The 16,423-nt window shown below is 45.7% G+C and overlaps 1 protein-coding gene across 1 annotated transcript in view; it reads left to right on the forward strand.

Annotated features, from left to right (window-relative positions):
• Window positions 1–16,423, forward strand: part of LOC112220462 (AF4/FMR2 family member 2-like) — a 182,378-nt gene that overhangs the window by 107,459 nt on the left and 58,496 nt on the right. Inside the window, exon 8 of the mRNA XM_042302838.1 lies at window positions 4,323–4,377. Coding sequence (XP_042158772.1) covers window positions 4,323–4,377 — 55 coding nt within the window. The remainder of the gene's footprint in view (window positions 1–4,322; window positions 4,378–16,423) is intronic.

Here is a 16,423-nt window from a genome sequence, read left to right on the forward strand (position 1 = left end):
CACACACACACACACACACACACACACGGCATGGGTAGTGATGTTGGGAGTGTTGATGGCCCTCTCTCAGCTGACTGGATCCTCCGACGACTGCTCTAAGTGACAGATCTGGAACAAAGCAGCGTCTCAGGGCAGGAGACAGGAGCACAGCGGACGACAGGCACTTTGCATGTGAGCTCTCGACACACACACACACAAACACACACATAAGGAAACACACACAAGAAAAACATACACACTTCTCCTAGGGTAATGCACAGCATATTTATTTACTTCCATCTGTCCAAGTGCATTTCCGTGTACCTCGGAACTGATTGACACAATAACGCGGAGATGGATTGAATGCTTATTTAAAAGCACACTCGTTTTAATGCCCCCACAGTTACTGCATTTGCAGGCTTTCGCTCCGGAGGGAATAGAGAAATGGTAGGTACACGGGAAAGGCTGGAGAAATGTTCTCTTATGCCTCTAAGGGGAAACTTAACAAGCCTAATGTATCTCCCCTCCCCTCAGCCACTCCTTCCTGTCCTTGTCTAACACAGCATCAGGGAATCACAAGAACCATTGCATTACCCAAAATTAACCCTGTCATCATCACAACCACCCACATACACAACAGTAAAATATAGCATCTAAATTTAACCCTCTCCTTCATTTATCTCTCTCTCACTATGACAGTACAGCTCGACAGTGACAGAGCTGTCACTGTAGGGGATATTAGAGTCAGTTACTGTATGTCCCCTCTGACACACACACATATCTGATACCCCTGAGATGATGCTGTCTCTCTCTGGGATGACGCATGGCCTCCCTCATCATGGCGATGTGTCTGTCTCCTGGCACAGTACCATGGAGTTAGTTACCAGGTACCAGGGACGTGGAAGGATAGAGGCTCAGGGGTGTCAGTCATCCCCCGGTGAAGTGTCACATCCCAGGGTGTACAGTACAACCCTCCTCCCTTCCCCATCTTCCACCTCCAGAAGCTCTCTGAGGAGGGTGGGTCACACTCCCATGGTCCCCAGCTGCCTGGTGAGTGGTGACATGCCTCCCTCGCGCCCAAAAATAGACAGGACAGAGATGTAGCTATTGTGGAGCTTCCAGCCCACCTAGCTAAATGGGAAAAAGCAGTGGTCTATACGCTTAACAAAGTCGACCTCTGCCATCAAACTGAAAACACGGAGGGTCACTCTTAAATGCCAATCTAGCAGCCCTTTCGCTCCATTTAAAAATAACGTGAGAGCATGCAGGGGAATAATAACAGTAATACAGTGGGCAGTAAGGGGAGGGAGGGTTACTGCAGTGCCCAAGAGAGTGGTCTTGTTGATGAGTGCAATTATGTATCAGTGACACATTGACATGTACTACACTCAGTGACAAACAGTTTAATTCTGTGTTCAGGAGAAATGTCAACATCAGGACATTGGTGATTAGATATGTTTAGAATGCTTTTCTGTAGTGCCTCGGACAACCGCCATTTACCACGTTTATACGATTTACTGAGAAAGTGTTTTGGTGGTTTCTTTTATTTTCTCGACAGCTTGTCATGTCAGTCAGACATGCTCAAGTCACACATGATTTTCACAAGGTAATGCAATAAAAACATTTGAAGCCATGTGGGCACTCTTGATATCCACATTACTTAATATGAAGTACATTAAAATAATATATAATACCTTATCAAAATTCCAGCATCCAGTTCATTCAGAGTATCATAGTTACTTATCACAACAATTATTGAACATTTGTCTGTGTAATATGTAGTATTTCTAAAGACTTATCATAGTTTGTCTCCAGTATATGTGAATTCTGAAAGGCTGGAAGGGTGGAGAGAGATTTTCCCCGAGGGTGCTGACAGATAGACAGAGGTAGTGATTGGGAGTTAGCTGGTGGCTAATGATCACAGCCTGTGCCTGTCCCTCCCTATCATTACGCTAGCTCTCTAGTGGGCTAGTGCCAGGAGACTCTGTCACCGCGTGTTGCTGTGTTGCTTCACTCCACCAGCTGTGCTGCTCTAGTCTGGGCTTGCCCTCTTCAGCTCTGTATGGCCTCTCATCTCTATTTTCCTCTCCCCTCCCCACCCCTCCTCTTCTCTTCTCTCCCCCTATCACCCCTCCTCCCTTCACCCCTTGAACTGCCCTGCTGCCCTGACTAATCTTCCCCTTCCTGACCCTCCCGTTGCCCTTTCCTGCCCTGCCCTAGACACTCCTGACCTACCCGAGACACTTCTACCCTGACCTAGACACTCCTGTACTGTGTCTTTTGTAAAAGCAAAGGAACAGGACGAAACAGTGCCAGTGCCAACCACACAATTCAAATGAGCCTCACTCATGGGTGGCTTCAGTGAAAAAGACATGGTGTGGGTTGGTAATTCTGTTTCCATGTTAATGGTCCTGGTAGTAAGATAGGATGTTGTAAATCACATTATTTCTCAAGGCTTCACCAGAGCTGACTCTAATCCTATTTTAAATCATTAGACTGCGCTTCACTCAGGTTTATCAAGGTGCTTTGAGCGCCTGTAAAAGAACACATATGTTTGCCAAAACGTCAAACCTTAAGCATACACTCAACTAATGCCAAGTAGGAAAGAAGGGGTTTTAAAAAAAAATTATTAAATGACTTAATGCAGATTGGGTCTCTATATCTCATGGTGTGCCAATTTTAATGAGGTGAATATTTCTGTGAGCTCACTTCTAGCTGTGCTGCCAAAGTGTTTATATTCAAGTTAAAATAATATAAAACTCAGTTTAACTCCTTGTCCTCCTTGTGGTTTGAAAGTTAATTTAGCAAAGTGATTAATTAGTCCATTAAAAACACTGTCTCACTCTCAGGCTGAAACAGTCTATATCTATTATTTATCCTCAAAGGTATTTATTATAAAGTCCTGTTAGTCCTGATATGTTGTTGCAACTGCGTATCTGTGGTTTCCTGACAGAGGGAGATGTCCTGGGGCTAATTATTTTTCAAGCAGTTCGTTTGGATCGGAGGTCTATCAATGTTTCAAACAGATGTGCACCGAACCTACGTTCATCATTTATAGGGTCTTCAGGACTTCTTTAAGAGGGTATCGTTTTTATACACGTCTTTTGGGGTGTCATAAAAGTGAAAAGTATAACCACGCCTCTCCTCCTAGAGTGAATAGGGCTGTGGGTAAGATGCTGCAGTGTACACTGTTCAGGTGCATTTATAGGTGTGCTTTTTCCTACTATTGATTTGTCTCCAATTAAAGGCTGGATTATCCAGACTGGCTGGAGAGGAGTTCAAATGAAATAGACCATGTTTGTCCCTCTCTTCTTTCTCCCTCCCTCTTTCTTTCTTTTTCTTTCTTTCTCTGTTTCTATTTTCTTCTGCGTCTCTCTCTCAAATTCACACACACACTCACACACACACTCACACATGCATGTACATACAGACATTACTCCCCCCAGCTTCGCTCCAACTGAGTGCAAACCCACTGGAAGCGTCCACCTCAGCCACCTGGTTTTGTGTTTTTGCAAAAATTTCTTCTCCTGACATCTGTTAAATATTATCAGGTTAATGACTGGCAGTTTTGTTCAAAGTTCTGCCCAATCTAAGATGCTGCACGACAGCTTAGGTCATAGAAAAGTAAACTTTAAACACATTTCCCTCTCTCATAGAGCTCCTTTTATTGTTCTAACTGAGGGGGAAATTCCCCGCCTGGGTTATTTTTTAACAGCCATGTTGTGTTAGACACTCCGGGCCAGTCAGCCACTCTATGTAGAAATGTAGGTTGCTAAGCGCTAGCTCGCTGCTAGCCTGCCTGCTGGCCCGGTTTTATTGTGTTTTTACTATGATGTCATCACACCCCATAACCATTTGTCAGATGACATCATTCTTTCTGAAAACACTTTTTGATAGTTTATGGTCTGAAGCAAGCTACGGGATTGGACGTTTTTTTTCAATGTTGAATTGCATTGAAAGATGGTATATATAACAGAGAGTAGAGTAATGCCAAACCTCACTATGGAGAGATACATTTTGCTCTTCTGTAAATAATGGCACATCATCCTAAAAAGTATTGTGCTAGTGTCCCAATAAAAAAAAAGACCTTTTACATGCACTGATTTGAATAATATATAAGTTCTTTCCAGTTCTTTCGAGCAGTACTATATGTTTTGACTTTATATGGGGAATTGTTATTAAAGGGTTATTCATTTAATTCATATTTTATCATAAGCAAAATCCCAAAATAGAGAGGTGGATGATAAAGGAGACCTCAGTATAAGTTTGTTGAATAAATTAGTACATAAATTGGTGACCTGAAGCTGTCTATTTGACCTGACTGGTGCTGTGTCTTTCTGCAGAATGCTTGAGGATGACCTGAAGATCAGCAGTGACGAAGAGGACACTGATCAACAGGTAAAATTCATCAACACCCTTCTATGTACAGTATACTGTATCTCTTTATATGATGTTTTTCTGAGCCAGAAAATAACACAGCAGGAACTATTGGATTAGTTCATTCGAAATGGCTCTCATTGTGCTTCTTTTGTATTTTGATCATAGTTATCATCCATTCAGGACCTTCGACCGGATGGTAGTTTAATAATAGTTATTAAACACTGAGGCCATCATACTCATTCAGTGAATACAGGGCTCTAATATCGCTCTAACAACAGCACTGCACTCCCATATTAGTGTGTGTGTGTGTGTGTGTGTGTGTGTGTGTGTGTGTGTGTGTGTGTGTGTGTGTGTGTGTGTGTGTGTGTGTGTGTGTGTGTGTGTGTGTGTGTGTGTGTGTGTGTGTGTGTGTGTGTGTGTGTGTGTGTGTGTGTGTGTGTGTGGCGTGCTGTACAGTATGTGTGTGAAATGCATTTGCATCTCTGTGTGTTTATAAGTGGCTTACTGCAAATGAGTGCATGGTACATTATCACACTGTCATCGCCTGCAGTACACCAGCAGTGTCTGTACACAAATAAACACACACTAGTCTGCTTGGTCCCCCTCCTCCCCTGTCCTCTGCATGCACAACAATACAGATAAAAACAAAAAACACATCCTGTCCTTATATAAGCAACCAGCTTAACCCCCCCGCCCCCACCCACACACATACAGAAAAACAAACACTTACACACACACACACACAGCCCCAGTGTGAGTGCCAGACACAGTGGATCAGCATGCTCCAGCACATGTGACTCAGGGCAGTGGAGAGAGGAGGTATAATTAATATATTTTTGACAGAGAAGCAGGAGGGGGCTGGGGAGAACCTGCAGCAGTAATTTTGCTGCTTCTATCTCCCAGTGCCCACATAGTGCTGTATCTAAAGCAATTAGCATCAGCCCAGGCTCTCTCTTTTTTCACTCTCTCATCCCTCTCTCTCTCTCCTCTCTTTCTCTCCATATTTTCCTCTACACACACTGTCTCGATTTCTTTTTTCGTCCCTTTCCCTCTCCTTCTCTCCTGTTCTTGTGTGTTGCTCTCAGTCCAGCTTTGGTGCAGTTATGACAGTAGATAGAATAAAAAGGTCAGCCTAGCCCTACCTCAGACAAATCACCTGGCACTGAGGGGAAGGGGTGTGGTTCTCAGATGGGAGAGGGGGGCTAGGAGGGGGCAGGGGGGTTTGCTGTGCCTGGACTGCTGGAGCTGCTAGCACCTCTGACCTCACTGTTATTCAGCTACCTGGTGCTATTCATCAGCTAGAAACACCTCAACCCTGTTTTGTTCATGCATTCCTCCTTTTTCTCTATGCAAGCACTTCCTTCCCGCTCCTCTTTGTCTACCAGAATTCACTGGAGATTTTCTAGCTGTGTATGAATTGTAGGATTTTTTAAAACAAATTTGTGAGAATGGTCTATTGCTTAGTTCTGCAGAAGCACAGAGGATCATTGAGGACTGTGGTCAATTAGTCGGGGTTGTGTTGCCTAGTTTCTTCAAAAATGACTGCAGTGAAAGGGCCAACGAAATGAAAACATTCTCCCCTAAATCAACAGCCATATTTTCATTCAGATGTCCTGGTGGATTAAGAATAAATCTAGTCATCACAAACAGTGGTGTCTTTATTTATGTTAGCCGGCTTTCTCTCAATGATAAAACAGCCCCCCTACCCAGAATGAATAGGATACTGCTGTGACTGATCACCATAGATGGGGGGAAACTAATGATAGTATTTTAACAAGGGTTATCGAAGTTCAATGACATAATTTGTTAAGAGATAGTGGAGATAGAGCTGATGAATCTGAAGGCGGATGAGTGAGTGAAGAGACCTGTTCATCTGATGTCTCAAATCCTGAAATCATCAACTACTAGTATTAGAATGAGCTAATTTAAAACAGACCTTTCTGCCCTCCCTGTAAGACTAATCTCACAACAGAGCTAATGCTTCTCAATCACCCAGCAGTTGAATATTCAGGTTGAAAACAAATTGGGGGGATACATCACTGTGTGGCATACATCACTTTTGGAAAGATATTGTCCTCTCTACAGGCAATGGACCAGTAAATGCAATAGCAGTGCATTACTCTCCTTGCTTGCCACAATGAAGTATTCTTAAATATTGTGGAATTCCTTTTGTGTCAATTTCATGAACATCTTGCTTTGAGCTGTGTTGTAATTACTCTTGGTTATATAGATAAGCACTTGGTCATGGCTGGCCTTTTTAGGCAAATCTAATGGTAGTCACAAAAATGACACCGGCACAGCCCCATCCCTCCCCTCTCCCTTCTCCTCCTCCTTAGCGATAACCACCCTCTGAGTTTCCCACACACACACACACACACACAACCCCTGAAACGAATGCCCAAAGACAGCTCATAAGCATGAAAAAAGCCCCAGCAGCCATTAAAACAGTTTGCTGGAGTGCGTATCTATGCCGCCGCCGAGCCAAACACACTAGCAGCCATGCCCCCAGCTGCGTTGCCTAGCAACCTGCGAATGGGGAAGAAGGATGGAAGCAGCCCAAATCCCTGTGGAGAGGGAAACAGCAATAAGAGAGCAGTTGACAGATGATCTGAGTTGTTTCATCTAATATACTGTGAAGATCACTGGCTCCTTTCATGAATGATAAATGGACTGTACACAGATCAATGGTCACAGCAATAAACTTAGCCTGCCTGGCCAGTGTGTGGCTGTGGGCCTGCCTGTGCCCTGGTGGTAGTCGGGACAGGTTGTGGTGGCCAACAGCTTCACTACTTGTCGGTGCCAAGGGGTTTTATTTCTATACCTTGCTCAAACACTATTTAAGCGGATGAATATGCTTTCAAAGAGGACTTGACACCAATGTTTTTTATTTTTTGTATTCCCCCCCACATTGTGGGCTACATCATATTTTCAGGACTACAGATGTAGCAGTGACACTCATCTCCCTGTGCACCCTTCATTCACTGTGAAGTGGCATGCTACGGTCCCTTGTGTCTGTCTGCATGTGTAATTGATTTCCACTGAACTGTCATCGGAGAGGAAACACTTTAATGTTCATTTGTGTGTTACAATGTGTTGTTGTTCTATTATAGGGAATACGTTTGGGAAAAAGGGGAGGGGGGCTGAACAAACAATCCTCATAGTATTAAATTACTGTCACCTGTCTGTGCTTCAAATCAGTGTCAGGTGTCAGTGATGTAGGTTCAAATCAAAGCCTATGGAAATCCATAGCTTAGTAGCAAGACCTTTCCTACTAATGTATAATGTAACAAGTATTATATTCTGTATGTGGACATGTAGCCTACTTTAAATGTGGAAATGCTGATTCGATGCAAAGCCTCTCTGCTACTATAGTAGGTGTAGGAGTGTGGCGGTCATGAAGTTTTGTCAGCCGGTGATTGTCAAGCAAATAACTGCCAGTCTCATGGTAATTAACTGTTAATTAACATAAACACATTTTGCATCTCCTGGCTTCCACGCATAGCCTACAAGCCACTGATGCAGATATTTGGAACATCTACATTTTAAAAAGTCTAATAGATCCATTTATATAATATAGCCTACACCATCACAATAAATTCATTATTTATTTGAGATAGGTCTAAAGAAACATGATATGAAGAAAATGTAGTCTATTTCAGATGAACAGAATAGTATACTCTGAGTTGTCCTTGTGTTAGGCCCTGATCTGGCTATGCCATATGGATGTGGGCTACACTAGTTTATTTAGCACACAGGATGTGCTTAGAAACCTGTGGCATTATTTTAAAATAATTTTATAGTATGAAGAATACAAATCAAATCAAATACATTTTTATTTGTCACATGCGATGAATACAACAGGTGTAGACCTTACTGTGAAATACTTACTTACAAGACCTCAACCAACAATGCAGTTCAAGAAATAGAGTTAATGAAATGTTCACTAAATAAACTAAGGTAAAAAAAAATCTCATCAAAATGTAACACAAGAAAATGACAACAGTAACGAGGCTGTATACAGGGGGTAAAGGTTAGTCGAGACCATTTGTAAAGTGACTATGCATAGATAATAAACATTGATGAATAAAATAGAAAGGATATTTTCTCCAAACGATTTCTGAGGGAGTGTGCACACACGGCTATTCTGTGTTGAGTGGTTAGCAAAGGAACAGGTCCTCCTAAATGCTTAATATAGAGTTATTTATGCAACTTTTATTGTGATACAAACGTTGGGCTATTACTGTATGTTTGATTTTTAATACATTCTAAGGCTGCATGATGCGACTCCAATGATGTTTTGAAAAATGTTTCTTGCACAGGCTGCACACACTTCATCAGTCTATAATTCACAACTTTACAAGCACTTGATAATGCCTCGATTTTCCCGGTTTCAACCCCCTTGTGTGGCGGTAATGCCCCCCCAAAAAATCACTGGCCTTTTGCGGCCAGTGACCGTTGTGCCCTTGGGCTGAATATAATAATTCCCTTCTCCCTGCTGCGTGCTACGAAGCACATCTCACTCACATTGCTCTTTCAGATATCTTAATTCTTATTAGCCAGTGCCCGTCGCCTGATCATATCCTTCTCAAAGGCATCTCAGCTTCGAAGTACGGTACTAGTGAAGACAGACACATCTGGGATGTAACTGCGTGCATCCTTCTCATTGAATTCCAAGGCGCATATTGAAGATGTTAGAAGAACTGTCGACATTTATTTGTTATCAGCCAACAAGATAAGTAGGCCTAAGGAACAGCAAAAGCACTAGCCTATGTAAATCTACGATCCCCCATAGTACAAAAGTTGAACTGTTCTATTGGTATTCTACATAGTCTGGGACAGTTGTGGGATGCGAGAGATCCCGAATTAATACAACCACTCACATCAAAAAATATTTTAAAAGCAATGAGGTGATGCAACAGATCAGAACGTTTAGCTTAAAATTTTGATAAACTATTAGCATATTTCTTCACATAGCAACAATGTGCACACGGCAATAGAAAATGGCGTCGACAGAGAGGGCTGCCTCGCTTCTAGTCCTTAGGAAACTTTGTAGTATTTTGTATTATTTCTTACATTGTTAGCCCAGAAAATCTTACGTGTTATTATATACAGAACTATTGGATATCAGAGTAACTTACCAGCACTACGACCAGGAATACAACTTTCTTGAAGCGGATCCTTCGTCCGAACCACCTAGATCATTTGAACTGTTTCTAGAGGCTGACCCAAAACAACGTTGCCGGAGAAGACGGAGTGGTCTTCTGGTCAGACTTCGGAGGCGCGAACACCACGCATCGCTTCCGAGTATATTACTGGCCAATGTCCAGTCTCTAGATAACAAGGTAAACAAAATCAGGGCAAGGGTTGCTTTCCCTGAGACATCAGGGATTGTAACATACTATATTTCATGAAATCATGGCTCTCTCGGGATATGTTGTCTCCCAAGGGAATTCTCTTTAGTTATTGTCACAGCTGTGTATATCCACCTGAAACCGATACAATGACAGCCCTCAAGGAACTTCACTGGACTTTATGCAAACTGGAAACCATGCATCCCGAGGCTGCATTTATTGTAGCTGGTTATTTTAACAAAGCAAATTTGAGAACAAGGCTACCTATATTATATCAGTATATTGACTATAGCACTAGCGCTGGAAAAACACTGGATCACTGCTACTCTAACTTCCCGCCCTCCTTTCAGCAAATCTGACCATGACTCCATTTGGCTCCTCCCTTACTGTAGGCAGAAATTCAAACAGGAAGTACCCATGCTAAGAACTATTCAACGCTGGTCTGACCAATCACGTGGACTGGAATATGTTCCGGATAGCCTCAGAGAATAATATTGATGTATACGCTGATTCAGTGAGTGAGTTTATAAGGAAGTGTATAGGAGATGTTGTACCCACTGTGACTATTAAAATCTACCCTAACCAGAAACCGTGGATAGATGGCCTAGAAGGCCAGCATCCCGGAGTTGCTTCTTCACTGTTGAGACTGGTGTTTTATGGGTACTAATTAATGAAGCTGCCAGTTGAGGACTTGTGCGACGTCTTTCTCAAACAAGACACTCTAATGTACTTGTCCTCTTGCTCAGTTGTGCACCGGGGCCTCTCACATCACACTGCACACTGCCCTATCCCATCTGGACAAGAGGAATACCTATGTAAGAATGCTGTTCATTGACTATAGCTCAGCATTGAACACCAAGCTCAAAATTAAGCTTGAGGCCCTGGGTCTCAACCCCGCCTGTGCAATTGTGTCCTGGACTTCCTGATGGGCCGCCCCCAGGGGGTGAAGGTAGGAAACCACATATCCACTTCGTTGATCCTCAACATAGGGAACCCACAAGGGTGCGTGCTCAGTCCCCTCCTGTACTCCCTGTTCACCCATGAATGCGTGGCCATGCACGCCTCCAACTCAATCATCAAGTTTTCAAACGACACAACCGTAGTAGGCTTGATTACCAACAAATACGAGACAGCCTACAGGGAGGAGGTGAGGGCTCTCGGAGTGTGGTGCCAGGAAAACATCCTCTCACTCAACGTCAACAAAACAAAGGAATTGATCGTGGACTTCAGGAAACAGCAGAGGGAGCACCCCCTATCCACATTGAAGGGACAGCAGTGGAGAAGGTAGAAAGTTTTAAGTTCCTTAGCGTACACATTACAGACAAACTGAAATTGTCCACCCACACAGACAGTGTGGTGAAGAAGGCACAACATGACTCTTCAACCTCAGAAGGCTGAAGAAATGTGACTTGTCACCTAAAACCCTCTCAAACCTTTACAGATGCACATTTGGGAGCATCCTGTTGGGATGTATCACCGCCTGGTATGGCAACTGCACCGCTCACAACCGCAAGGCTCTCCAGAGGGTGGTTCGGTCTGCAGAACGCATCACCGGGGACAAGCTACCTGCCTTCCAGGACAGCTACAGCACCCAATGTCACAGGAAGGCTAAAAAGATCATCAAGAACAACAACTACCCGAGCCACTGCCTGTTCACCCCGCTACCATCCAGAAGGCGAGGTCAGTGCAGGTACATCAAAGCTGGGACCGAGAGACTGAAAAACAGCTTCTATCTCAAGGCCATCAGACTGTTAAACAGGCATCACTAACACAGAGAGGCTGCTGCCTACATACAGACTTAAAATCATTGGCCACTTTAAATGGAACACTAGTCACTTTAATAATGCCACTTTAATGATGTTTACATATCTTGCATTACTCATCTCATATGTATATATTGTATTTTATACCATCTATTGCATCTTGCCTATGATGTTATGTCATTGCTCATCCATATATTTATATATTCCTTTACTTAGATTTGTGTGTATTAGGTAGTTGTTGTGGAATTGTTGGATTACTTGTTAGATATTGCTGCACTGTCAGAACTAGAAGCATAAGCATTTTGCTACACTCACAATAACATCTGCTAACCATGTCTATGTGACCAACAAGATTTGATTTGATGTTCCAAAATGCAATCAATTAGTGGGAAAACACCATTCTCAAATGTGACAGCAAATGCTATTTTGCATGTAATGCTTTATTATAAAGTTGCATTTGAAACTCAACTGCAACCTATGTATGCCAGCTAGGCTCTACACCGGTTGTAAAGCGATTAAAACCTCTGTAACGGTCTGAGTGTAGTGGGTGAGGAGTCAGGCGCAGAAAGCAGAGAGTTCAGGGGAGTGCTATTTTAATGCACTGACACAAACGCTGAACATAAGCCAACCCTCACAAAAACACAGGGCGTACTGAACAAACAAATGCCCCAAACAGGGGGACTTAAACCGTCCAGGGAAAACCCACAAAATGGGAAAACACAAAACCCAATAGACGTGCACATAAGTACACCAAACAGACGATCACAATAATTAATCCCGCACAAGGAACCCTGCGGGCCGGCTGACTAATAAAGCCTACTACCTAAATCAAAACAGGTGCACACAATCAACACATAAGGAGGGGGAGGAAATAATCAGTAGCAGCTAGTAGGCCGGCGATGACGACCGCCGAGCGCCACCCGAACGGGAAGGGGAGTGTCCTTCGGTCGGAGTCGTGACAGTACCCCCCCCTTGACGCGTGGCTCCCGCAGCGCGCCGACACCGGCCTCGAGGTCGACCCGGAGGACGAGGCGCAGGGCGATCCGGATGGAGGCGATGGAAATCCCTCAACATTGACGGATCCATCCCGGAAGGATGGGAGTAGGTTCGGTGGACCTATCCTCCGTGTCTTAAAAGCGGGACAGTGCGTCCGCCTTCACGTTCTGGGAGCCCGGTCTATATGATAAAGTGAACCGGAATCGAGTAAAAAACATGGCCCACCTTGCCTGCCGCGGGTTCAGTCTCCTAGCTGCCCGAATATACTCCAGATTCTGGTGGTCGGTCCAGATGAGAAAGGGGTGCTTAGCCCCCTCAAGCCAGTGTCTCCACACCTTCAGAGCCCTGACCACCGCTAACAACTCCCGGTCCCCCACATCATAGTTACGCTCCGCTGACCACTGCAACCGCACCGGGCCCCCCTTTAGCAGTGAGGTAATTGGAGCCGCTACCTGGCCAAAACCCCGGATAAACCTCCGGTAGTAGTTGGAAAAACCCAAAAACCGCTGCACCTCTTTTACCGTGGTTGGAGTCGGCCAATTACGCATGGCCTTACTGCGGTCACCCTCCATCTCCACCCCCGAGGTGGAAATGCGATAACCCAGAAAGGAGACGGCTCGTTTGGAGAACACACACTTCTCAGCCTTGACGTATAGGTCATGCTCCAGCAGTCTACCAAGCACCTTGCGTACCAGAGACACATGCGCGGCGTGAGTGGCTGAGTAGATCAGAATGTCATCGATATAAACAACCACTCCCTGCCCGTGCAGGTCCCTGAGAATATCGTCTACAAAGGATTGAAAAATGGCTGGAGCATTTTTTAACCCATACGGCATGACACGGTACTCATAGTGGCCCGATGTGGTACTAAATGCGGTTTTCCACTCGTCTCCCTTCCGAATACGCACCAGGCTATACGCGCTCCTGAGATCCAATTTTGTGAAGAACTGCGCTCCCTGAAAGGATTCCACTGCCGTAGCAATGAGAGGTAGTGGGTAGCTGAACCCCACTGTGATGGCATTTAGACCTCTATAATCAATACAAGGACGCAAACCTCCCTCCTTTTTCTTCACAAAAAGAAACTCGAGGAGACGGGTGAAATGGAGGACCGAATGTACCCCTGTCCCAGAGACTCCGTGATATATGTCTCCATAGCCAACGTCTCCTCTTGGGACAATGGGTACACGTGACTCTTGGGAAGCGCAGCGTTTACCTGGAGATCTATCGCACAATCCCTTCCCGGTCGATGTGGTGGTAATTTAGTCGCCTTCTTTTTACTAAAAGCGATTGCCAAATCGGCATACTCGGGGGGAATGCACACTGTGGGACCCTGGTCTGGACTTTCCACCGAGGTGGCACCGACGGAAACTCCCAGACACCTTCCAGAACACTCCTCTGACCACCCCTGGAGAACCCCTGTCTCCACAAAATTTTGGGATTGTGCCGGGCCAGCCAGGGAATCCCCAACACCACTGGAAACGCAGGCGAATCAATAATATAGAGTCTGATACGCTCCCTATGATTCCCCTGCGTTACCATGTCCAGTGGGATTGTGGTCTCCCTGACCACCCCTGACCCTAATGGCCGGCTATCTAGGGAGTGCACAGGAAAGGGAGAATCTATCGGCACAAGCGGAACACCTAATTTAATAGCAAGTCCGCGATCCATAAAGTTCCCAGCTGCGCCTGAATCGACTAGCGCCCTATGCTGGGAAGAGGGGAAAAAGTTAAGAAAAAAATCAAGACAAACATGTGACCAACAGGGGTTCTGGGTGAGTTTGGTGCTGACTCACCTGGGGTGATCGAGAAATGTTCCGCCTGCCATCTCGACTCCCAGACGGACCCCCCCAGCACCGATCGGCCGTGTGTCCTCTCCGACCACAGTTGGTGCAGAGGGAGCCTCCTCCTCCGGTACCCCTCGGCAAAGCCCCTCCCAACTCCATCGGAACAGGAGTGGAGGTGCTGGGTGGTGGAACACACAGGACCCTCTCCGAACGCCCGCGGGCCGCCAGCAGATTGTCCAGTCGGATGGACATGTCAATTAGCTCATCCAAAGAAAGAGCGGTGTCCCGACACGCTAGCTCCCTGCGGACGTCCTCCCGGAGACTACACCTGTAGTGGTCGATAAGGGCCCTGTCGTTCCACCCGGATCCTGCTGCCAAGGTACGGAACTCCAACGCGTAATCCTGGGCGCTCCTTTTCTCCTGCCGGAGATGGAATAGTCGTTCTCCCGCCGCTCGGCCATCTGGAGGATGGTCAAACACGGCGCGGAAACGGCGAGAAAACTCGGGGTAGTGCTCCTTCGCTGAGTCTGGGCCATTCCAAACTGCATTTGCCCACTGCAGAGAACGACCCGTGAGGCAGGAAATGAGGACATTCACCCTCTCCGCTCCCGAGGGAGTAGGTCTGACGGTGGCCAGGTACAGTTCTAGCTGGAGTAAGAACCCCTGACACCCTGCTGCCGTTCCATCATAGACCCTTGGGAGCTTAAGACGGAGGGTGCTGGAGTCGGGAGATGGGGAGTCCTGAGGAGGAGGGGCCGAAGGTGGAGAGAGGAGACCGCTTCTCTCCCATCGGTCCATTCTCTCCATCACCAGATCCATCGCCGTTCCAATCCGATGGAGAACGGTGGTGTGATGTAGAACCCTCTCTTCCATCGATGGGAGGGGAGTGGCTGTTGCTCCTGCTGAATCCATTCCAGCAGGTGCGGGATTCTGCAACGGTCTGAGTGTAGTGGGTGAGGAGTCAGGCGCAGGAAGCAGAGAGTTCAGGGGAGTGCTATTTTAATGCACTGACACAAACGCTGAACATAAGCCAACCCTCACAAAAACACAGGGCGTACTGAACAAACAAATGCCCCAAACAGGGGGACTTAAACCGTCCAGGGAAAACCCACAAAATGGGAAAACATAAAACCCAATAGACATGCACATAAGTACACCAAACAGACGATCACAATAATTAATCCCGCACAAGGAACCCTGCGGGCCGGCTGACTAATAAAGCCTACTACCTAACTCAAAACAGGTGCACACAATCAACACATAAGGAGGGGGAGGAAATAATCAGTAGCAGCTAGTAGGCCGGCGATGACGACCGCCGAGCGCCACCCGAACGGGAAGGGGAGTGTCCTTCGGTCGGAGTCGTGACAACCTCTTAGTGCGGAAATCCCTCTAGCGGGATCAAATTCGACAACATCCGGTGAAATCGGAGTGCACTGTCACGCCCTGACCTTAGTTATCTTTGTTTTCTTTATTATTTTGGTTAGGTCAGGGTGTGACGAAGGTGGTATGTGTGTTTTTGACTTGGGTCTAGGATTTTTTGTATATCTATGGGGTTTTGTATTGTCTAGGTAAATGTAGGTCTACGGTGGCCTGAATTGGTTCCCAATCAGAGACAGCTGTTTATAGTTGTCTCTGATTGGGGATCCTATTTAGGTTGTCATTTTCCATTTTGGTTTTGTGGGTTATTGTCTATGTGTAGTTGCTGTACATGTCAGCACTCATGTTTATAGCTTCACGTTCATTTGGTTATTCTTGTTAGTTTGTTTAGTGTTCTGCATTTAAATAAAGAAGAATGTATTCATCTCACGCTGCGCCTTGGTCTCCTCGTTATGACGAACGTGACAGAATAACTCACCAAACCAGGACCAAGCAGTGTGAAAAGGAGGAACAGCACTTAATGGGGAAATGGACCTGGGAGGAGATATTAGATAGAGCAGGACCCTGGACACAGCCGGGGGAGTATCGCTGTCCTAAGGAGGAGATAATGGCAGCGAAAGCGGAACGGCGATAATACGAGGAAAAATACCGGAGAATAGAGGAACGGCGACGATATGAACCTCCAACGACGGGCAACAGTCCGAAACCTCCAGCGATGGGCCACAGTCCAGAGCCTCCAGCGACGGGCCACAGTCCAGGGTCTCCAGCGACGGTTCCCAGCCCGGGGTCCCCAG

Source organism: Oncorhynchus tshawytscha, linkage group LG21 (genome assembly GCF_018296145.1).
Source record: "Oncorhynchus tshawytscha isolate Ot180627B linkage group LG21, Otsh_v2.0, whole genome shotgun sequence".
NCBI lineage: Eukaryota > Metazoa > Chordata > Actinopteri > Salmoniformes > Salmonidae > Oncorhynchus > Oncorhynchus tshawytscha.